Source organism: Nansenia antarctica, assembly GCF_963989245.1.
Source record: "Nansenia antarctica genome assembly, chromosome: 5".
NCBI classification, from domain to species: Eukaryota; Metazoa; Chordata; class Actinopteri; order Argentiniformes; family Microstomatidae; genus Nansenia; species Nansenia antarctica.
In genome coordinates this window covers 39,364,140-39,387,550 of record NC_137690.1, presented here as the reverse complement: position 1 = coordinate 39,387,550, position 23,411 = coordinate 39,364,140, and the positions used below count along the sequence as shown (strand labels likewise).

The following is a 23,411-nucleotide window of genomic DNA, read 5'->3' as shown; positions in this document are numbered from 1 at the left end:
CTACCTTAACCCCAGCTTTTTACACCTTTTTATTTATCTATCTATCTATCACACTATATATCTAGCACAGTATCAAACTATCTATCTATCTAGCACACTATCAAAATATCAAATTATCTATCTATCTCGTAAAAGGTGGGAACTAATATTTCCCAAAAGACACTTGACGGAACTGTTGTGTCGCGATTTAGTTTTCGCCTGTGAGACATTTTTGACACGCATCTTACTTACCAGACCGTAAACCTGGTCGCCACCAGGTTTGTTCTGAGGGATTGGTTGCATAGCAACCAAGCAGCGAATTATTTGAGCCACATTCATGGAACGGAACTCGAGCTGAAATTATCGCGAATTATCGCCCTTCTAGGAATACCCCCCTGATATACAATACAATACACAATATTTTCAAAGTGATCAATAATAAAGGACCTGACGGTGGACCTTGAGAGTACAAGATGATGTTTTTGTTGACAACACAGGCACAAAAGCAGCAGACAAAACAAGTGCCTGGGACAAAGTTTTAGATCAGTCATTTCTCAAAGTGAATGCACAGGAGAATTCCACAGTGACACCTGGTTCTACTTCAGATTTGTTGCACTGATTGGCCTTTTCTTATGGGAGGAGTCAAAAGCAGCCTATTAGAACATTGTAAAAGGGTGAGCTGTTTACATCAATAACTTGCAGGCAAGTCTGCAGACTTTGACCAAATAATGATACTTAACTAAATCTGTATAATTTGTCTTAAAAAACAAGAATGTAACCTTTTAAAACTCGAAACTATCTTTGTATTCTGGATGTATTATGGTATTTAGAATATTATTATTATGAATGAATGAATGAATGGTCTTTATTGTCATTGATATAGTACAGGTACCAAACAACGACATTTGGGAGGGGGGACTCCCCTGGTGCTAGGAAAGAAAAAAAACAAAAAAAAACAAGAAGGGAAAGGAGCTGGTTTACATAAATAAAGGCTATGTACACTATCCACTATACTATACTGTACAAATAAAACACTGTGCTGTACTCTATGCTATGCTATACCTATTCTAACATTTCCTATTCTCTGCAACCTTATGTACCCTAGGGTTGTCATATTGCACATAGTGTTATTGCACATTCATTTAAAGTGTCGCAGTTTGCAGGCTTGAAATGTACACATTTGTGCCTCAGCACTACACCTGATTTTCAATCCAGCAGCTGCCATCAATCCGACCAGACTGTCCAGGGCCCAGAACCTAGGTCTTTGCTGTGTTCAGGGCCTGGATGGCCCTGGGGTAGAAGCTGAGCTTCAGTCTGTTTGTCCTTGCGAACATGGTCCTGTACCGCCTGTTCGAGGGCAGCCGAGCAAAGTGTTCGTACCCAGGGTGGGATGGGTCTCTGGAGATCTTCCTGAGGCAGCGTGTGTTGTACAGCTCTTCCAGAGAGGGGAGGGGGGCGCCGGTGATCTTCTGGGCCGTTCTCACGACTCTCTGTTAGAACCACTATCAGATAAAGTATTAGTCATAAATATGTATGTGTCTGCTATCTTTCTCCCAGACTCTGCTATCAACCCCAAAGACCTGATGTGTAACTCCATCGCCAATGTCATCTGCTCCATCGTGTTTGGCCACAGGTTTGAATACAACGACCCCACCTTCCAGCTACTCTACAAGGCTGTGGACGACTACTTTGGAGTTCTGAGCAGTCCTGTGGGAGCGGTATAGTAACTCAAATTACTTTCTCACCTGCAGTCACATTAATATTCATTATGGAATCATTATACAGTACTACCATTTGGGTCATTTGCTGCAGATGGGATGTAACTACTCCGTCAGGTTCTATTTCAGGAATACGTTTAATCTCATGAGTTCCTGTATAGAGGACTGTCAACAAGCAAGACCTTTTTTATAAACAGTGCCCAGAAATGATTGTAACAGTGAAGCATGTTTTCTTCGTTTGGCTCTATAATCCAAAAATGAGTTTTTTTATGAGGTTGATTAAAGTGATTGTTAGCTTTTATTTTATTATTATTTTATTATTTATTTATTTTTAATTATGTATTATTTTTTAATTAAATATATTTAGACTCCAAATCCTTATAATCTGAGATATATCCTTTTGATTCTGCGCTTAGCTCCTGACGTCATCAAAACAAACATTCCCTCCTTGCTTGTTTGCTATGTTTCCAAATAGTGTGCATTTCCAAATAGTACAATCCAATATGTACACAAATACCCTCAAATAAAAGCGGAGAATTTGTACTTTAACCGGTCTCTTTCCAGCTATACAACATGTTCCCCAGGATCGTTAGATGCTTTCCAGGCAGACACCTGGAGATGTTTGCGACCGTAGAGAAGGTCAGAAGTTACATACGAGGGGAGGCAGATAAACGGCTGAAGGACCTGGACACGTCTAACCCTAACGACTACATCGACACCTTCCTGATTAAGATGTTGGAGGTAAAAAGAAACTTCATATTGAATGAATGAATGAATGAATGAATGGTCTTTATTGTCATTAATATAGTACAGGTACCATACAACAACATTTGTGAGGGGGGGGGGCTCCCCTGGTGCTAGGATTTTTTTTTTTTTACTAAAAACAAGAAGGTAAAAGAGCTGGTTTACATAAATAAAGGCTATATCCACTATCCACTATACTATACTATACAAATAAAACACTGTGCTGTACTCTATGCTATGCTATACCTATCCTAACATTTCCTATCTCTGAACCTTATGTGCACGAGGGTTGTCATATTGCACATTCTTGCACAGTATTATTGCACATTAATTTAAAGTGTCGCAGTTTGCAGGTTTGAAATGTTCACAGTTGTGTTTCAGTATTGCACTTGATTACAATCTAGTAGCTGCCATCAAATTGTCTAGATTGTCCAGGGCCTAGAACCTAGGTCTTTGCTGTGTTCAGGGCCTGAATGGCCCTAGGGTAGAAGCTGAGCTTCAGTCTATTTGTCCTTGCGGACATGGTCCTGAACCGCCTGCCCGAGGGCAGCCGAACAAAGTGTTCGTTCCCAGGGTGGGATGGGTCTCTGGAGATCTTGGAGGCCTTCCTGAGGCAGCGTGTGTTGTACAGCTCTTCCAGAGAGGGGAGGGGGGCGCCGATGATCTTCTGGGCCGATCTCACGACTCTCTGTAGCGCTTTCCTCTCTGCGGCTGTGCAGCTGGAGAACCACACGCAGATGCAGTAGGTGAGGATGCTCTCCACTGTGCAGCGGTAGAAGGTCACAAGCAGCTCCTGTTTGAGGTGGTATTTCCTGAGGACTCTCAGGAAGTAGAGCCGCTGTTGTGCCTTCTTGATGATGGCTGCTGTGTTGGTCTTCCAGGACAGGTCATCCTGTATGTGCACCCCCAGGAATCGGAGGGTTGAGACTCTCTCCACGCTCCCTCCATCGACGAGCAGGGGCTGGACCTCCGATTTTTTCCTCCTGAAGTCCACGATGATTTCCTGGGTCTTTGACTGGTTCAGCAGCAGGTTGTTAACCTTGCACAGCTTGCCCAGCTGCTCCACCTCATCCCTGTACGCCGCCTCGTCCCCCCCCCCGAGATGCAGCCCACCACGGTGGTGTCGTCTGCAAACTTTATGATGGAGTTGCTGGGGTGGACGGGGGTGAAGTCGTAGGTGTAGAGGTTGTAGAGGATGGGGCTTAGCACGCAGCCCTGGGGGGACCCAGTGCTGAGTCTGAGGGCTGTGGAGGTGTGGGAGCCCACCCGCACCCTCTGGGGGCGGTCAGACAGGAAGTCCTTGATCCATGCACAGATGGAGTGTGATAGTCCCAGGTCTAGTAGTTTGGTCACTAGCCTGTCTGGAAGGATGGTGTTGAAGGCCACAAAGAGCAGTCTCGCGTAGTTGTTCCCCCTCTCCAGGTGGGATAGAGTGGAGTGGAGAGTCGTCGCGATGGCGTCCTCTGTGGACCTGTGGGCTCTGTAGGCGAACTGGTATGGATCCAGGTTGGGCGGGAGGCGTGTGACTATGTGGGCCCGGACCAGTTTCTCGAAGCACTTCATGATGATTGGTGTGAGTGCCACCGGGCGGTAGTCGTTTAGGCAGCTCACCGTGCTTTTCTTCGGGACTGGGATGATTGTTGAGGTTTTCAGGCAGGGTGGGATGGTGGCCTGGGACAGGGACTGGTTGAAGATGTTGGTAAAAACCCCGGCCAGCTGGTCGGCGCAGTCCCTCAGCACCCGTCCCAGGACGCCATCCGGCCCTGAGGCTTTTCTGGGGTCCACCGCCTTCAGCACGCGTCTCACTTCATGCTCTGTAAGGGTGAGGCTGCTGAGAGCTGGAGAGAGTGGTGTTTGTGTTGTGGTTACCTCCGTTCGCCCCTCGTCGAACCGGGCGTAGAAGGAGTTCAGCTCTTCCGCCAGCAGAGGGTTGTCCTCCGCGGCTGTGAGCCTGTTGGCTCTGAAGTTTGTCATGTGCTGAACCCCCTGCCACACCCGCCTGGAGTCGTTGCTCAGGAAGCATTCCTCAATCTTCTCTCTGTGGTCTGCCTTGGCCTCCCGGATGCCACGGTTTAGGTTAGCCCTGTTGGTGCTGTACAGCAGTGTGTCCTTCGCTGAGAAGGCGTTGTCCCTCTCCTTGAGCAGTTTTCGGACCTTCTCAGTCATCCATGGCTTCGTGTTGGGGTAGACCCGGACACGTTTGTCCACGGTGGCTGAGTTGGTGCAGTTCACTATGTCGTTCAGAACCGACGACGTGAACTGTTCCAGGTCCTCATGCTCATATTCCTGCCATGAGGTGTCATTCAGGCAGATCTGCAGTGGGGCGGACCCTGCTGGCCAGGTTCTGACAGTCTTAGTGGTGATGGGAGCACTTTTCCTCATGGGAGTGTAGGCTGGGATCAGGAGGATGGACACGTGGTCAGACATGCCTAGATGAGCTAGCGGTCTAGCCTTGTAAGCAAGCTTGATGTTGGTGTATACCTTGTCCAGTGTGTTATCTCCTCTTGTTGCACATTTAACATGCTGATAGAACTTGGGTAGTACTACCTTCAGGTCAGCATGATTGAAATCCCCCGCGATGATGTGTACTGCTTGAGGATCTGCGCTCTGTCCACCACTGATGACGTCATGTAGCCGCGCTAATGCTAAGCTAGCATCTGCGCTTGGTGCAATGTAAACAGCTGTTATGTACACTGCGTTGAATTCCCTCGGGAGGTATGTGGGTCGGCATTTAACAGTCAAGTATTCCAGGTCTGGGGAGCAGTGGCTACTTACAGTTTTTGTGTTTAAGCACCAGCTGTCCTTCGTAGATATGATCAGGCCGCCTCCGCGCGTCTTCTCGCTTAGCAATGTCCGGTCCGCTCGGTGTAAAGTGCGGCCTTGTAACGCGACCGCAGAGTCGATAATGGAAGCGCTGAGCCAGGTTTCTGTGAGAAAAATCACACAGCTATCCCCCACGGTGTTGTTGGAAGCAACCTGCAGTCTCAGTTCGTCCATCTTGTTAGCTAGGGATCTTACGTTGGAGAGGAATATACTCGGCAAAGCAGGTTTATCCGGGCTCCTCCTTAGCCTAGCTAGCAGGCCTCCCCTGCGGCCTCGGCGTTGCTTACGGTCTCGACGCCGTCGTTTGCGTCTCACGGTTGGGACTGTGTACCATTGTTCTCCCGGTAAGCGAGCGATATCGTGAGGGATCCTTTTTTGTTTCAGGAACTCCGCTGTTACTGTCTTCTCGTTTTGCGCACCAACTTCTAGTAAGTCTAGTCTGCTGTAGGTACTATTTACACAACAGGGGTCGGTTGCACCACTTCTTACTAAGTACAAACTAACCCTAGTTATAGCGTAAGTATTTACTAAATCAAGATTTAGTCACTACTAAACTTGAATGGGTTGCACCAAGCACACTAGTTATGACGTAGAGCTTAGTAACTACTAAATATTTATACATACCCCTAGGGTGGTGTAAGTTATAACTAACTCGTAGCTTACCGTTGTTACCTCAGCGGAGATAAAGTAGCCTGCTGAAGCAGGGGAAACCAGCCTATGGAAGATAGCGATTCAGTTCCTGCATTTCTACATTTATTTTGTTTGTACATTAAAAAGACACATGAGCCGTAGTCATGACAAATTAAATTGTTTATTAATACAATGTACGCAATGTTGGCTTGTTGTTCCACGCTTATGGTAGGATTATGTTACGGTGTTTCTGTGGAACTCTGCAGTGACGGTATCTTACCAGCGTAATGTTGCTAGCAAAGTTTCCCACAGAAGTGGGGAAAGAAACGTCAGATCAGATATATAAACGGGTTATTTTGATAAACTGGACACATTTTGTAACTATATATAGTTACTTTCTTGCCTGAAAACATATTAAAACTTCATAAAATGACATATTAACACCAATGGCGTGTCCAGACCTTTTTCACTGGGGTGGCCCAGTGGTGGCACCTAGTTATGCATGGGTGGCACAATTTTGAGAATTTAACACTTAATTCCCTGCATTCTGGTCAATATGTATGCACCATTTTGTGCTTTTTATTACCATTTCTGTCTCCACTACACATTGTATACTTTAATTAGGCTACTAACATTACAATCCCTGTTTAAAAGTCCCAGTGCTACCAATCACAACACAACAGAGTGGCACCATACAAATGTAATATTAAACTACCATATTTTTTTCTTTAAACAAACAAATCTGGGGGAGTGGTCGGAGTTAACAATATATTGTTCCAATCCATTACCTGGCCATTACCTACCTGTGAAAAGTATGAAAAGTTTGAAAGGCATTTTCTCTGTTAGTTGATTTGGAATGTACCAACATTGAAATATGCATATCTTCTTCAACTTTTCAGATATCAACAGGTGCGTTTCCATAAAACATTCTGATTCGCATGAGAAATTTAATGGAAACAGCTTGATTCACATAAACTCGATGCGAATCACCTCTAATTCGCAGTCGCACAAAGTTGGGAATGCTACTTAAACAAACTAACTCTGTCAAATGGTCGGCGACTCCCAGATCCGTGTGCTATTACTGAGTGGGTAGATGACATTAGCAGGCCTAATATTCAATGGCCAGATATATATACACCTATAACTCAGAACGACACAGGATAAGTTAACCAGACAGATAAGATAGCCAGACTGTGTTTACCACCGCAAATTAATTAATTTATGCCCAGCCAAATCCATGTTTAGAGGTAGCTAGCTAACATTACATTGATCATACTCGTAAGACTTTTCACTTTTCAAAACATGCCGGTCGAGAGAGGATGCTGGCGTTGCTTGTTCGCCACTTCTCCGCCCGAAATCTAGATATACTTGCAATATACAGAGTAGATTGTCCTACAAAGACACTTAGATTTAGATTTAGTAATCTTCTTTTTATTTTACTACTCAATCTTTTCAGTTTGTAAAGCGTCTTTGAGTGTCTAGAAAAGCGCTTTATAAGTCTAACGTATTATTATTATTCGGTGGAGAAGCCTAGCGTGTAGGCCCGTGAGGAATTGAGAGCATATAAATCACTAGATGCCTACAACTACGCAATCTGTGGTCATGTACAGTACATCAAATACCATGACATAGATTCAGACGTTTGTGTCTTGAAATCAGAAGTCCTCCCAAGCCAAAGACAAGGACACAAGACGACTATGTATAACGCACAGATCACACACACACACACACACACACGCACACACACACACACACACACACACAAACACACACACACACACACACACACACACACATCACACACACACATGTGTTTACTAGACAGATAGAACACCAGACAGATAGAACACCAGACAGATAGAACACCAGCAAGCGCTGGTTACTTTGGCTAGGCCTGCCTTAGCTAGATGTTAGTCTAGCTACATATTAGACAATTGTTCATGTAAACAATAGGTTTTCCATTGAAATCAGAGAATAGATTAGCTATAGATTTTAGAGATACTGTAACGTCCCGACTTGGACAGTGGTGAAATAATAAGAGATAGGTTGTCTTACAATCCGTGCGTTTAATTGCAAACTTCCACATACGAAGGATAGCTGGTGCTTAAACACGAAAACTGTAAGTAGCCACTGCTCCCCTGACCTGGAATACTTGACTGTTAAATGCCGACCCACATACCTCCCTAGGGAGTTTAACGCGGTGCTAATTACATGTGTGTATATAGCGCCTAGCTCAGACAGCAAAGTAGCATTGGCGCGACTATATGACGTCATTAGCAGCCAACAAAGCACTGATCCACAGGCTATTCACATCATAGCGGGGGACTTTAATCATGTCGACCTGAAGGCAGTACAACCCAAGTTCTATCAGCATGTAAAATGTGCAACGAGAGGAGAAAAAACACTGGACAAGGTATACACCAACATCAAACGTGCTTACAAGGCTAGTCCGCTAGCTCATCTAGGCATGTCTGACCATGTGTCAATCCTCCTGATTCCTGCATACACCACAATGGGGAAAAGTGCTCCCACCACCACTAAGACTGTCAGAACCTGGCCAGAAGGGTCCGCTCCACTGCAGATCTGCCTAAATGACACCCTATGGCAGGAATATGAGCATGAGGACCTGGAACAGTACACGTCGTCGGTTCTGAACCACATAGTGAACTGCACCAACTCAGTCACCGTGGACAAACGGGTCCGGGTCTACCCCAACACGAAGCCATGGATGACTGGGAAGGTCCAAAAACTGATAAATGAGAGGGACAACGCCTTCTTCGCAGGGAAGCGCACACCGCTGTACAGCTCCACCAGGGCCAACCTAAAGCGCGGCATCAAAGCGGCCAAGGCAGAGCACAGAGAGAAGATTGAGGAATGCCTCCTGAGCAACGACTCCAGGCGGATGTGGCAGGGGGTTCAGCAGATGACAAACTTCAGAGCCAACAGGCTCACAGCCGCAGAGGACGACCCCCTGCTGGCGGGAAAGCTGAACACCTTCTACGCCCGGTTCGACGAGGGGCGAACGGAGGTAACCACAACACAAACACCACTCTCTCCAGCTCTCAGCAGCCTCACCCTCACAGAGCATGAGGTGAGACGCGTACTGAAGGCGGTGGACCCCAGGAAAGCCTCGGGCCGGATGGCGTCCTGGGACGGGTGCTGAGAGACTGCGCCGACCAGCTGGCCGGGGTTTTCACCAACATCTTTAACCAGTCCCTGTCCCAGGCCACCGTCTCACCCTGCCTGAAAACCTCAACTATCATCCCAGTCCCGAAGAAAAGCACGGTGAGCTGCCTAAACGACTACCGCCCGGTGGCACTCACACCAATCATCATGAAGTGCTTCGAGAAACTAGTCCGGGCCCACATACTCACACGCCTCCCGCCCAACCTGGATCCATACCAGTTCGCCTACAGAGCCCACAGGTCCACAGAGGACGCCATAGCGACGACTCTCCACGCCACTCTATCCCACCTGGAGAGGGGAAACAGCTACGCGAGACTGCTCTTCGTGGACTTCAGCTCCGCCTTCAACACCATCCTTCCAGACAGGCTAGTGACCAAACTACTAGACCTGGGTCTACCACACTCTATATGTGCGTGGATCAAGGACTTCCTGACCGACCGCCCCCACACCTCCACAGCCCTCAGCCTCAGCACTGGGTCCCCCCAGGGCTGCGTGCTAAGCCCCATCCTCTACAACCTCTACACCCACGACTTCACCCCCGTCCACCCCAGCAACTACATCGTAAGGTTTGCAGACGACACCACCGTGGTGGGATGTATCTCGGGGGGGGACGAGGCGGCGTACAGGGATGAGGTAGAGCAACTGAGCAAGCTGTGCAAGGTTAACAACCTGCTGCTAAACAAGTCAAAGACCCAGGAATTCATCGTAGACTTCAGGAGGAAAAAGTCCGAGATCCAGCCCCTGCTCATCGACGGAGAGAGCGTGGAGAGAGTCTCAACCCTCCGATTCCTGGGACACCACATGCGGGATGACCTGGCCTGGAAGGACAACACAAAAGGCACCATCAAGAGGGCACAACAGCGGCTATACACCCTGAGATGCCTCAGGAAAGAACACAACAAGCAGGAGATACTGGTGGCCTTCTACCACGGCGCAGTGGAGAGCATCCTCACCTACGGCATCTCCAACTGGTTCCACAGCTGCACAACAGCGGAGAGAAACGCGCTACAGAGAGTCGTGAGAACAGCACAGAAGATCACCGCGACCCCCTCCCCTCTCTGGAGGAGCTGTACAACACACGCTGTCTCAGGAGGGCCTCCAAGATCTCCAGGGACCCGACCCACCCTGGGCACGTACACTTTGTCAAGCTGCCCTCGAACAGGAGGTACAGGACCCCGGCCGCTAAGACAAACAGACTGAAGGACTGCTTCTACCACAGGGCCGTCAAGGCCCTGAACACAGAAAAGGCCTAAGTTCTGGGCCCAGGACAGTCCGGACGGATTGTATGGCAGCTAGTGCTGAGGCACAAAAATGTACATTTTCAAGCCTGCAAACTGTGACACTTTAAAATAATGTGAAAAAATACTTTTGTGCAATATGACAACCCTAGTTGACTATCTGTGCAGTATAGTACAGTGGATTGTGTACATAGCCTTTATTGATGTAAACCAGCTCCTTACCTTCTTGTGATTTTATGCTTTTATGCTTTTTCTAAAATGTGTTTTTTTTTTCCCTTTCCTAACACCAGGGGAGCCACCCCTCCTAAATTTCGTTGTTTGGTACCTGTACTGTAGCAATGACAAATAAAGTCTATTCCATTCCACAAAACTGTCAGTTCACCGGAGCTCTCCTCTCCTCTACCGTAACAACAACAACACAACACCCGCCCCCCCCATTTCTTTATGCTAGTAGCCGTTGTAAGCTATTTTAAGCGTACCTAACTCTGGATCAAGAATGTTGTTTTTGTCCACGCTTCCGTTGCCTAAATGCGCGCACATATTTTGATGACGTCGCCTGTAAAAGGGTCTATACCAGGACTTAAGAAACGAGATGCCCAACATTGGATTTGACAAACTCTGGCCCATTTTGCGCAACAAGTAGAAGAGTTTGAAGCAGCGGAGACAGGGTTGCCAGATGGGCTGGGTTTTGGTGGATTTAGCTGTTTTTAGACTGGTTAGGCTCGAAATTGTCAATCCCATCTGGCAACCCTGAGCGGAGAGTCTACAGATAGTATGTTTACAGATATCGCACTGCTGGAGATGCACACCGCACGTTCTTAAAAGTAATAAAGCTTTATTGTACTTAAAACAATATTTCGTATGTGTTTTTTGCGAGAGTTCTTTACATCAAACTATATACATCATGTCAGCTGTGTGCCAATCAATCAGGGGGGTTGCACCTGGGGTGGCCAATCAGATTTCAGGGGTGGCACGTGCTACCCCAGGCCACCCCCTGGACACGCCCCTGATTAACACTTGTAGAGCCAAATTACAGTTTTTAGCCAATGGCGGCCAACATTTAGGATTTAAAAACGGAGGGTTTTGCTTTGCTCGCTGATTGGCTAATGTCTTCTTAGTAACAACTAAGTATTTACTAGCTAAGATTGGCAAAAGATTGGCGTGGTGCAACTGAAATGAGTAAACAACTAGTTTGAAACTAGCTAGTAACAACTAGGCGTTTAAATGCCTGCATTTAGTCATGACTTACGCCAAATTGGTGCAACCCAGTCCAGTTCCCTATAAGTACTGACATAAAAATGTACATACAAATGTACTTAAAAACGCTAAAACGCACCAACGTCGGGAGCTCTCCCAGCCTCGCGTGCGAACGCGCCGCCATCTTGGAACTGTATTGCATGTTAAACCTCCACATAATGAGAAAATGTCCTGAATGTCCACCTGAATATTGAGATTTGTGATGTATGGTACGTGTGGATAGGTGTGGCATTGTGTTCCTAATGCATGATGTTACCTCTTCCAGGAGAAAGATCTCCCAGAATCAGAATTTAACTATGACAACCTGCTGGCTACTGTGTGGAACCTGTTTGCTGCCGGCACAGAGACCACATCTTCAACCATAAGACAAATGTTTCTGATGATGATCAAACATCCTAACATCCAAGGTAGCCTACCCAGGCTTCCCAAGTCTGTAGTGCTCAAGATTAGGGGTCTATTTCATTTTATTTTAATAAATTCAAGAGATTAATTTGAATTCAAGAATCCAAAGTAAAAAAATAGATTAATTGAATACGGTAGAAGTAAGTTACACGTCTCACTGAATTGGAATTTTTTACTTCATATACTGAATTGACACAACCCTGGTTGTGATCTTGTTCATGTTGTCTTGTACAAAACCAGCAAATGGCACAGTAACACAATACATTGAACAGCCGTGCCTATTTTACCTACTATAAGAGCCGCCTCGAGGGTCAAATGACCATAGTCTTTAGCATGGTAAGCTGCCACTTACACACAAAGACCACTAGTTGGCGCGCCTCATAAATTAGCCTGCCTCCTACACAGAAAAACTGCAAAATAGCTTTATACTAGCTTATCCTGATGTGATGTTGAAAATGTAAGGATACTGGGTGGTAGAACGCACATATCTAGGAAAACTCATGAAAGGAGGGTCCCGAAATCTAATCGAGTACAAAGATGTTGTTTTTACTCACATGGTCAAATGACCCCACCCATAGCTGTTCTAGTGTTAATGACCCCACCCATGGCTGTTCTAGTGTTAATGACCCCACCCATAGCTGTTCTATTATTAAAAGACCCCACCCATGGCTGTTCTTGTGTTAAATGACCCTACCCATGGCTGTTCTAGTGTTAATGACCCCACCCATGGCTGTTCTAGTGTTAATGACCCCACCCATGGCTGGTCTAGTGTTAAATGACCCCACCCATGGCTGTTCTAGTGTTAATGACCCCACCCATGGCTGTTCTCGTGTTAATGACCCCACTCATGGCTGTTCTAGTGTTAATGATACCACCCATGGCTGTTCTAGTGTTATATGACCCCACCTATGGCTGTTCTAGTGTTAAATGACCCCACCCATGGCTGTTCTAGTGTTAAATGACCCCACCCATGGCTGGTCTAGTGTTAAATGACCCCACCCATGGCTGATCTAGTGTTAAATCGATAGTTAACCAACATTCCAAAACGACTTATTTGTTTCCTTGCCTTGAAAGCAGTCCAAAAAATAAATAAATAATAATAAATAAAATAATAATAATATATATGTATATATACACACACACACACACAAAATTGTTGATGTGTTGAATACTTATTTCCCTCATATCACTGTATATTTATCATAATGAAAGCCTTGGTCCATTGTGCTTTGTGGCTCCGAGCCAGCCACGGAGGCATCTCAGATAGATGTCATGAATCATGATCATTATCATGAATGTAAACAAACCAGATACCGGTAGTAGCTATTTCGGGAATGCTAAACTCAATGCTCCCTAAAGCCCCTCCTAGTTTTCAAAACCATGTCATTACCCTCAAACACGTCACTCAGGCTAGTGCTACCTAGATTTTGATCTATATAATGCATTTGGAAACCATTCTCATATGCCCACACATTCTTAAGATGGTCGGGACAACAATTTTGAGGTAAAAAAAAAATTCGAGTTTCATGTGTTAATGTCAGGAGAGAGTTAACACACATCCCTCCAGTGAACCCTCATGGTATGACTTAACCTTCCTCAGAGAACGTTCACAAGGAGATAGACGAGGTGATTGGCTCAAGTCGAATCCCTTCGATTGATGACAGACCTAACATGCCCTACACGGATGCTGTCATCCACGAAGTCCAGAGATTCATGGACCTCGCCCCCACTTCTGTCCCCCACAAAGTAATCAAAGACACAGAATTCCGCAAGTACCTCATACCAGAGGTGAGAGTTACACTTCTCAACTACATGTTGACAGGATTAAAAAGTCATGATTTATTCGTTCCCGTCTATTGCTTTTAGAGCAGGTTGTGAATGCTGTCTGTCATTCATGCAGGGCACCATGGTCCTTCCTCTGCTGTCCTCCGTCCGCACCGACCCTGAGCTGTTTAAAAACCCTGAGGAGTTTGACCCGGAAAACTTCCTGGATGAAGACGGACGCTTTAAGAGAAATGACGGATTCCTTGCTTTTGGATTGGGTAACATGCTACATTTTTTTTTTGTGATGCATTTTTTCCTCTTATTCTTTATCCCCCCCCCCCCCCCCCCCCAGGGAATAATACAAGGGAGTGGTAACAAACAATTAAACACAGGAGAAAAGTATGATGACAAAATTCCGACAAACCCCTGCCCCCTCCTTCCACCCCCCCTTGAATGTTCACCTCAAACCAAATATCAGAGAAACGCTCTCTGAATCAAAACACAGGAAAAACAGCTGCTAATAGACAGTGAATCAAAAACAGCGGCAGACAAGACAGTGAATCAAAAACTTTTTAAAAATATATATATATATTTTTAATTTATTTATTATATATTTATTATTGACTTCTTTTTTTTCATGCACGACTTTGCTGACATGCAGACCTTTATCATAATGCTTTGGCTCATCAGTGTACTTAACAATATACATATACATAACATAAACGGTAATGTAAAACATTTCTCTTTTAGTTTCAAAATCAAATGTTCTGTTTTAAAGAGAAACCAAAACATGCTTTTTGGATTGGAACTTTGCAATAAAATGAGTGTTAAACGTGAGTTTATAAATAAATATAACTATCAAAAAAGTTAAACCGATGAATTACTCTGAAGAAATATTATCGTAAACCATCCTTGAAGTGCTTGGAGTGTGTTTAAGATATCTTTATCAATAGTATTCCTTTGGTTGAGTCCAGCCCAATAGTTTGTAATGGTTTGGTTCAGTGGGATGTAGAACTAGCTCAAAAATCTCCTCACGGAAACAGAAAAATAACATTTGACTCAGTGGCAAAAATGGCACAAAAACACATTTCAGACTTTTGGTGGTCTCAGCCTCAACAAAACAAAAAAAGATTGGCGATAGAGGTAAACAAAGAAGACGAATCGCAGCCCAGGCCCAGCCCAAGCACCGCACCCCCCTAGATGATCGGGAGCATACCCCCGCAATTCAAGCTAACGTGGTGAGAGAACGAAGGGCTAACGTTTCCTTAGAGGCACCGCATCAACCAACCAGCTTCAGTTTTCCTGGAATTTTCCATGCAATTTGGAAAATAAACTTTTTGTCGTTCATTCAATGCAAGCTAGTTCAACAAATGAATGAATGAATGAATGAATGGTCTTTATTGTCATCAATACAGTACAGGTACCATACAACAAAATTTAGTCGGGGGGGCTCCCCTGGTGCTTGGAAAAAGACTAAAAAACAAGAGGGCCAAGGGTAAAAATAAAAAAGGGAAAAGAGCTGGTTTACATAAATAAAGGCTATGTACACTATCTACTATACTATACTACTATACTATACAATAAAACACTGTGCTGTACTCTATGCTATGCTATAAATATCCAAACTTTTCCTATATATCTGAACCTTATGTACACAAGGGTTGTCATATTGCACATAGTATTGTTGCACATTTATTTAAAGTGTCGCAGTTAGCAGGTTTGAAATGTTCACAGTTGTATTTCAATATTGCACTTATGTTTTACAATCTAGTAGCTGCCATCACGTTGTCTAGATTGTCCAGGGCCTAGAACCTAGGTCTTTGCTGTGTTCAGGTCTAGGGTAGAAGCTGAGCTTCAGTTTATTTGTCCGTGCGGATATGGTCCTGAACCGCCTGCCTGAGGGCAGCCTAACAAAGTGTTCGTTACCAGGGTGGGATGGGTCCCTGGAGATCTTGGTGGCCTTCCTGACGCAGCGTGTGTTGTACAGCTCTTCCAGAGAGGGGAGGGGGGCGCCGATGATCTTCTGGGCCGATCTCACGACTCTCTGTTGCGCTTTCCTCTCTGCGGCTGTGCAGCTGGAGAACCACACGCAAATGCAGTAGGTGAGGATGCTCTCCACTGTGCAGCGGTAGAAGGTCACAAGCAGCTCCTGTCTGAGGTGGTATTTCCTGAGGACTCTCAGGAAGTAGAGCCGCTGTTGTGCCTTCTTGATGATGGCTGCTGTGTTGGTCCTCCAGGACAGGTCCTCCTGTATGTGCACCCCCAGGAATCGGAGTGTTGAGACTCTCTCCACGCTCCCTCCATCGACTAGCAGGGGCTGGACCTCAGATTTTTTCCTCCTGAAGTCCACGATGATTTCCTGGGTCTTTAGCTGGTTTAGCAGCAGGTTGTTAACCTTGCACAGCTTGCCCAGCTGCTCCACCTTATCCCTGTACGCCTCCTCGTCCCCCCCCGAGATGCAGCCCACCACGGTGGTGTCGTCTGCAAACTTTATGATGGAGTTGCTGGGGTGGACAGGGGTGAACTCGTAGGTGTAGAGGTTGTAGAGGATGGGGCTCAGCACGCAGCCCTGGGGGGACCCAGTGCTGAGTCTGAGGGCTGTGGATGTGTGGGAGCTCACCCGCACTCTCTGGGGGCGGTCAGACAGGAAGTCCTTGATCCATGCGCAGATGGAGTGTGATAGTCCCAGGTCTAGTAGTTTGGTCACTAGCCTGTCTGGAAAGATAGTGTTGAAAGCAGAGCTGAAGTCCACAAAGAGCAGTCTCGCGTAGCTGTTCCCCCTCTCCAGGTGGGATAGAGTGGAGTGGAGAGTCGTCGCGATGGCGTGCTCTGTGGACCTGTGGGCTCTGTAGGCGAACTGGTATGGATCCAGGTTGGGCGGGAGGCATGTGACTATGTGGGCCCGGACCAGTTTCTCGAAGCACTTCATGATGATTGGTGTGAGTGCCACCGGGCAGTAGTCGTTTAGGCAGCTCACCGTGCTTTTCTTCGGGATTGGGATGATTGTTGAGGTTTTCAGGCAGGGTGGGATGGTGGCCTGGGACAGGGACTGGTTGAAGATGTTGGTGAAAACCCCGGCCAGCTGGTCGGCGCAGTCCCTCAGCACCCGTCCCACTTCATGCTCTGTGAGGGTGAGGCTGCTGAGAGCTGGAGAGAGTGGTGTTTGTATTGTGGTTACCTCCGTTCGCCCCTCGTCGAACCGGGCGTAGAAGGAGTTCAGCTCTTCCGCCAGCAGGGGGTCGCCCTCAGCGGCTGTGAGCCTGTTGGCTCTGAAGTTTGTCATGTGCTGAACCCCCTGCTACACCCGCCTGGAGTCGTTGCTCAGGAAGCATTCCTCAATCTTCTCTCTTTGGTCTGCCTTGGCCTCCCGGATGTCACGGTTTAGGTTAGCCCTGGTGGTGTTGTACAGCAGTTTGTCCTTCGCTGAGAAGGCGTTGTTCCTCTCCTTGAGCAGTTGTCGGACCTTCTCAGTCATCCATGGCTTCGTGTTGGGGTAGACCCGGACACGTTTGTCCACGGTGGCTGAATTGGTGCAGTTCACTATGTGGTTCAGAACCGACGACGTGAACTGTTCCAGGTCCTCATGCTCATATTCCTGCCATCAGGTGTCATTCAGGCAGATCTGCAGTGGAGTGGACCCTGCTGGCCAGGTTCTGACAGTCTTAGTGGTGATGGGAGCACTTTTCCTCATGGGAGTGTAGGCAGGGATCAGGAGGATGGACACGTGGTCAGACATGCCTAGATGAGCTAGCGGTCTGGCTTTGTAGGCAAGCTTGATGTTGGTGTATACCTTGTCCTCTTGTTGCACATTTAACATGCTGATAAAACTTGGGTAGTACTACCTTCAGGTCAGCATGATTAAAGTCCCCCGCTATTATGTGTACTGCCCGGGGATCTGTGCTCTGTCCACCACTGATGACGTCATGTAGCCGGGCTAATGCTAAGCTAGCAACCGCGCTTGGTGCAATGTAAACAGCTGTTATGTATGGAGATGGCTGCATGATATGGAGGATGTTGATTGCGTGTTCTGTTTCAGCTGTGTCAAAGCAGTGAAGAAAGGTATAATTAATGAAGAAAGTGTAGGCTGTTTTGTTAAGGGGGGCTTCACAAACTGGCGGAAGGCCACAGAAAAATTCAATGAACACGAGAAGTCCAAGCTCCACAGGCTCTAAAAAACACCCTGATTATTAATGCTCTTTTATCTTACGCTACCCGCCAAGCTCAGAAGACAGCAAGGCATGTTTTGGAACTGATGTTCAGGTCAGCGCTATTCCTGGGAAAGAAGGGGGGTGGCTTTTCAGGGGGACACGAGCCGTGATGGTATTTTGTACAAACTTATGCTGGAATGTACTTCCAACCTCCCAAACTACTGCCGCCATGCTGCATATTTGATTTGGGAGTTTTAATACTGCTGCCGTGCAACGTGCATTTGTGTTTGGAGTTTTAATAGGCTTACTGCTGCAGTGCAGCATGTCTTTGTAGTTTAATGTGCTTTGGCTAGCCTATAGCCTAGTATGTGCTGTCTTGTTCTTGTTTTTCCGAGTCTGGTCCACCTTTTGAATATTTGTTCTAATGTGGTGCTAGCTCTAGCTGTCATTGGCTTTCCTTACTAGCCCATGTGCGCCTGGGAACATGCTTATTTGTTTATAGTAGCCTATATATTTCAGGGCTGCCAAGTTTCACCCAAAGTTTGGAGTGAGATTTTTTGGCGGTGGATCAAACCAAAACTGTGGACGTTTTGCCAGGGGCGAAAACAATGGAGATGGCTGCATGATATGGAGGATGTTGATTGCGTGTTCTGTTTCAGCTGTGTCAAAGCAGTGAAGAAAGGTATAATTAATGAAGAAGCCCCCCTTAACAAAACTCCCACAAAATTAGTTGTGCTAGTTTCCTGCAATTTTACATGTTGTTCATAATAAACCAGCACAAGAAATGAAAATAATTGGAACATTTGATAAAACAAGACAAATTCAGACAATATATCATATTTATGAAATCTTAATAAACAAATACAGTAGCCAACAGAGTCTAAAAGAACATTGGGCCCCATCAACAGGACTCAGACCCTTGGTCAGCAGCAGAAAGACCCTTGGTCATCATCTTATATACAGTGCATTGCTCATAGATGGCTATCATGTTATACAGGACATACCAGGGTTTTTCCTCGGTCAGAATGAGGCCTTGGCGTTTGATCCCCCCAAAATTTGAGGGACCCCCAATTGTTGTATTTGTATTGTAAATGTTAATTAATAATAATGTACCTGGTTATGTTACAGTAGAGAAACAAAAAACAGTTACCAAAACTGTAAAGTTGCAAAGTAGGCCTATCATCTTACCCAAATTAAGTGAGTAGGAAACTGTATGCCATAGTGTCTCTGAGATAAAGGATTACAATCCGTTTTCACACTCGTGTTGAATAACAGAAGATTAATGGAGGGGGAAAACATGTGTGAGAGGACGGAGGATGATGAACAAAGTCCCATCATGGATTTTATCTGGAATTTATTTCACTGCCAATCTCTCCTCCATCACCCCGAAAAAGAGAACAGAGAAACGTAAACCAGTAACTTATGTTACCGGATGAAACAACTTGCGATTTGAAAGTACCAGTAGGCTACCAGATACAATGTTTTATGCACATATTTTGCTACCAGGGTTGCCAGACGGAATTGACAATTTCCAGCCCAACCAGTCTAAAAGCTGCCGAATCCACCCGTCCAGTGTGACCAAAAGTCCCACAAAACAATTGTTATTTCAGGTATGACTTTATACAGTCATTACATCATATCAGGTATGACTTTATACAGTCATTACATCATTATGATCAGATAATACATAACAGTATACAGTACACACACCAACGGCTAAATGAAAGAGTAACGGTGAAAGATGAGAGAACCACTGAAGAAACTTGAACTGCGCGAAATGCCAGTGTTTCTAGGTTGGGCTCACCACTTATTGGCATCTATCTCCCCTCTCTTGACTCCCAGGGAAGCGGGCGTGTCTGGGAGAAGGCCTGGCCAGGATGGAACTCTTCATCCTCTTCACCACCCTCCTCCAGCGATTCGTCTTCAGTGGCACCGAGCCTCCAGAAAAGATCGACATCAACCCCTCCTGCTGCAGCTTTGGCCGCACACCAGCCATCTACGACTGCTACGTCACACTGAGGCCCGAGGAATGACCACCTCACAGGCTGAGCATGAAGGCTTGTTCACAGGCTGAGCATAAAGGCTTGTTCACAGGCTGAGCATAAAGGCTTGTTCACAGGCTGAGCATGAAGGCTTGTTCACAGGCGGGTTAAAATGATTGCCCACTGTTACAACACACCACACTGTTACAACACACCACACTGTTACAACACACCACACTGTTACAACACACCACACACCATTTTTAGGAAATACTACTATGTTGATACAATAGAAATACCAATACAATGACAAATACCTGAAGTGCTGGTGACTCATCAAGGTCTCATCTCTCAGAACCTCTCACTTCGTCATTCTGTAACACACATTTCAGGTCAGAGGTGTGGACACTTTTATAGTGTAGGCTTGCATGCTTTCCATAGACTCTCAGTGTGCTGTACTTGTACTGTAAGAAGGCTAGTGAAATAATTTCAATCCACAGTATTATTCTACAGCAAATCTACAAATCAATTTTGATTCCACACAACATTACCGTTCATTACAAAAGCATTCACCTTTTCTATAATCTATTATATCTCTATTAATATCTCTATTATATATATCTTACAAAGCTATCTAGCTAGCTAACAAGCTAACACTTGTTTGGCTAGCATAGCGCACGCGCACACACACACACACACTAAAATGGTGCATGAAATATACTGTACAGTATGTCTGCAACATGTCTGCAACAAATGTATTAATTCCTTATGTTTTATCTTTGGCAACCTATTTATTCCTCCCACCATCTATTAGTTTCGTAGAATTCTAAGTAGCCTATAGAGGGAGGCATAGTTGTGGTGAGCACACAGTTTCAGTGGTTTGATAGCTGAACAAAAGCGCTATCTACCTTACTCACAAAACAACAAATAACTGTTTGGCAGTTTCCAACAGAACAGGTTAGGCTAGGTTACGCTAGCCTAGTAAACAACACATAACTCACTAAAACGTACCCAAGAACAAATAAAAGCAGAAGGTCGGCAGACGACTGCCATGAATAGTGAACTGATGTTGAGATCAATGTCTGAAATTCTGTCGTCTTCTTCGTCATCGTCATCTTCAGATTCAGATTCAGAGTTCCCGTTATGTATATAGTCCAATATGAAGGAGTTCATTAATTGCCCACTGTCAATATTTCTACCGGCTTCTGAAATTCTGTTGATAGCATTAGCGAGAGCTTCAGCATCCATCTTGTAAATTTGTCAACAAACAGGTCCACACGCACATGGCTACTTAAATACAGCTGGGGTGTGAGTGTGGCTACACACTAATACAAATAATACCCCCTACCCGACTTTGCTAACTAACTGTAGGTATTTAGTGAATGTAAAACTGTTGGTTATGATATTGAGTGGGTTCTTCATCGCTTCAATTTTCGTCCTATGCCAAAAACCGGAAAACACATTTTTTCACAACAACACTTGCGAGGGTTTCACAATTCCCAACATGAGGACCTTTTTATAAAACCGTGTCACATTTGTTTAAAGGGCTTGACTGAATCGATTTCGAGAATGATGCTTAGATGATGAATACACTGCATCTTAACACTTCACCGGCATTGTTAAACTAAAGGCCAGGAAGCATTTCCAGCATTTCAAATTGATACAGTAACTCAGGATTGAAGGGTCGGCGACAGGGGTCATAGGCCATGTTAAGAGTTTGGTTTGAATGCAGAAAAAGCCTAGAAGCAGGGTTGTGGTGATTCTGAGCAATGGGCCACAGGATAGTCATTATGGGCGCATTCGTAAATTCGATCTGGAATCTGATCAGCACTCATGGAATGCCTCTTTCCAATAATATTTCTTGGTCCCATTATGACGTTGAACCCAATGTGCGCTCCGGCGTTCTCAGAGCGAATTTACGAACGCAGCCTATGTCTAATAACAGTAAACCACAGTAGCCATAGCAATGGACAATGTACTGTATACCAACAGATCACAACGATGCTGTGTTTTCCCTCGTCTAATGCAACACATCTCTGTAATATCACGTACATACACTGAACAAAATATATACGCAACACTTTTGTTTTTGCTCCTGTTTTTCATGAGTTGAAATCAAAGATCTAAGACTTTTTCTATGTACACAAAAAGCCTATTTCTCTCAAATTATGTTTACAAATGTGTTTAAATCTGTGTTAGTGAGCACTTCTCCTTTGCCAAGATAATCCGTCCACCTGACAGATGTGGTGTATCCAGATGCTAGCATATTAGACAGCATGATTATTGTACAGGTTATTGCATAGCCTTAGGCTGGTCACACAGCACAATGCCACAAGTTTTGTCTCAGGTTTTACATGCTTGAAATACAATTATTTCTTACAATTTGGAATAATTGATTTATAATAAATATAATAAACAATACTTTTGTCCAGTCCCGTTTTGGAGTTTGTGTGGAATGATATCAGATTTGGCTCTTTTTTTTTGTGTGTGTTGTTCCAATGCTAACAAAATAAATAAACATCAATACCAACACATTTGTATTCACAATATTTTTCTTTCTTAATTCTTTTTATAGATTTTTTAGACATACACATTAGACAATCCACATTACCTATGAATGAATTAATGAATGAATGGTCTTTATTGTCATTAATACAGTACAGGTACCATACAACGAAATTGTACTATGGGGTGGTCGGGTGAGCAGGTTCATATTAGGCATTATAACAGCATGTGAGCAGCATTACATTAAAAAAACAAGTAAGTAAAAATAAGTAAGTATCCCTCAGCTCCTAGACAGCTTCATATGCCCCTAGGTGTTTCCCACCCACAGTTCATCATTGATAACAAGAAATAATAAGTAATGGTAATGTCCCTGAGAGAAAAGTAATGAAATTAACACATACCAAAAGCATAACCCCAAACAGACAATAAAATAATATCAAAATCATAATACAACAATAAGGGTAAGGAGGAGGGGGGGGGGGGTGGCATCTAATCGTCATCTGGTTGAATGGTGATCTTGCTCAGGTGGTCGGCGAAAGGCTTCCAAGTAATGTCAAAGGTTGTATTGGAATTTCTGAGTGAAAATCAATTTTTTTCTAGTTTGATGTGGTTCAGGATCTCTTTGAGCCAACTATTATGTGAGGGGGGGAGGGTGTGCTTCCATTTAAACAGAATAAGTCTTCTTGCAAGTAGAGTTGTAAAGGCAAGGACGGGGTCATCCCTATGTTCCCGAACATATTATGAACATACACAAATACATAATCATACTGTGGATTACTAATTGATAGACATTTACAGGAAATTGCAGGAACTATTATACATAGGAACAAAATTATTATGTGTACAACATTATTATATGAACAAAATGATTATATGTACAAAACCTTTTGTAGGTAGGACACTATTGGACCTCGGCCCAAATCTAGTACTGAAGCTGACCCCCCATGCTAAACCATTTGGAAGTACAGTATACTAGGACTCCAATTCAGACACACTGGGGGGCTGTCACAAATCTACTAACTCTAATGAATGAAT

General features: G+C 44.9%; 1 protein-coding gene across 1 annotated transcript in view; it reads left to right on the top strand.

Annotated features, from left to right (window-relative positions):
- Nucleotides 1–22,403, top strand: part of LOC308158434 (cytochrome P450 2M1-like) — a 30,575-nt gene extending 8,172 nt beyond the window's left edge. The window contains exons 4-9 of the mRNA XM_080532023.1: nt 1,537–1,697; nt 2,262–2,438; nt 11,841–11,982; nt 13,578–13,765; nt 13,878–14,019; nt 19,732–22,403. Of these exons, the coding sequence (XP_080388149.1) occupies nt 1,537–1,697; nt 2,262–2,438; nt 11,841–11,982; nt 13,578–13,765; nt 13,878–14,019; nt 19,732–19,922 (1,001 nt within the window). The 3' untranslated portion in view covers nt 19,923–22,403. The remainder of the gene's footprint in view (nt 1–1,536; nt 1,698–2,261; nt 2,439–11,840; nt 11,983–13,577; nt 13,766–13,877; nt 14,020–19,731) is intronic.
- Nucleotides 22,404–23,411: the final 1,008 nt, after the last annotated feature.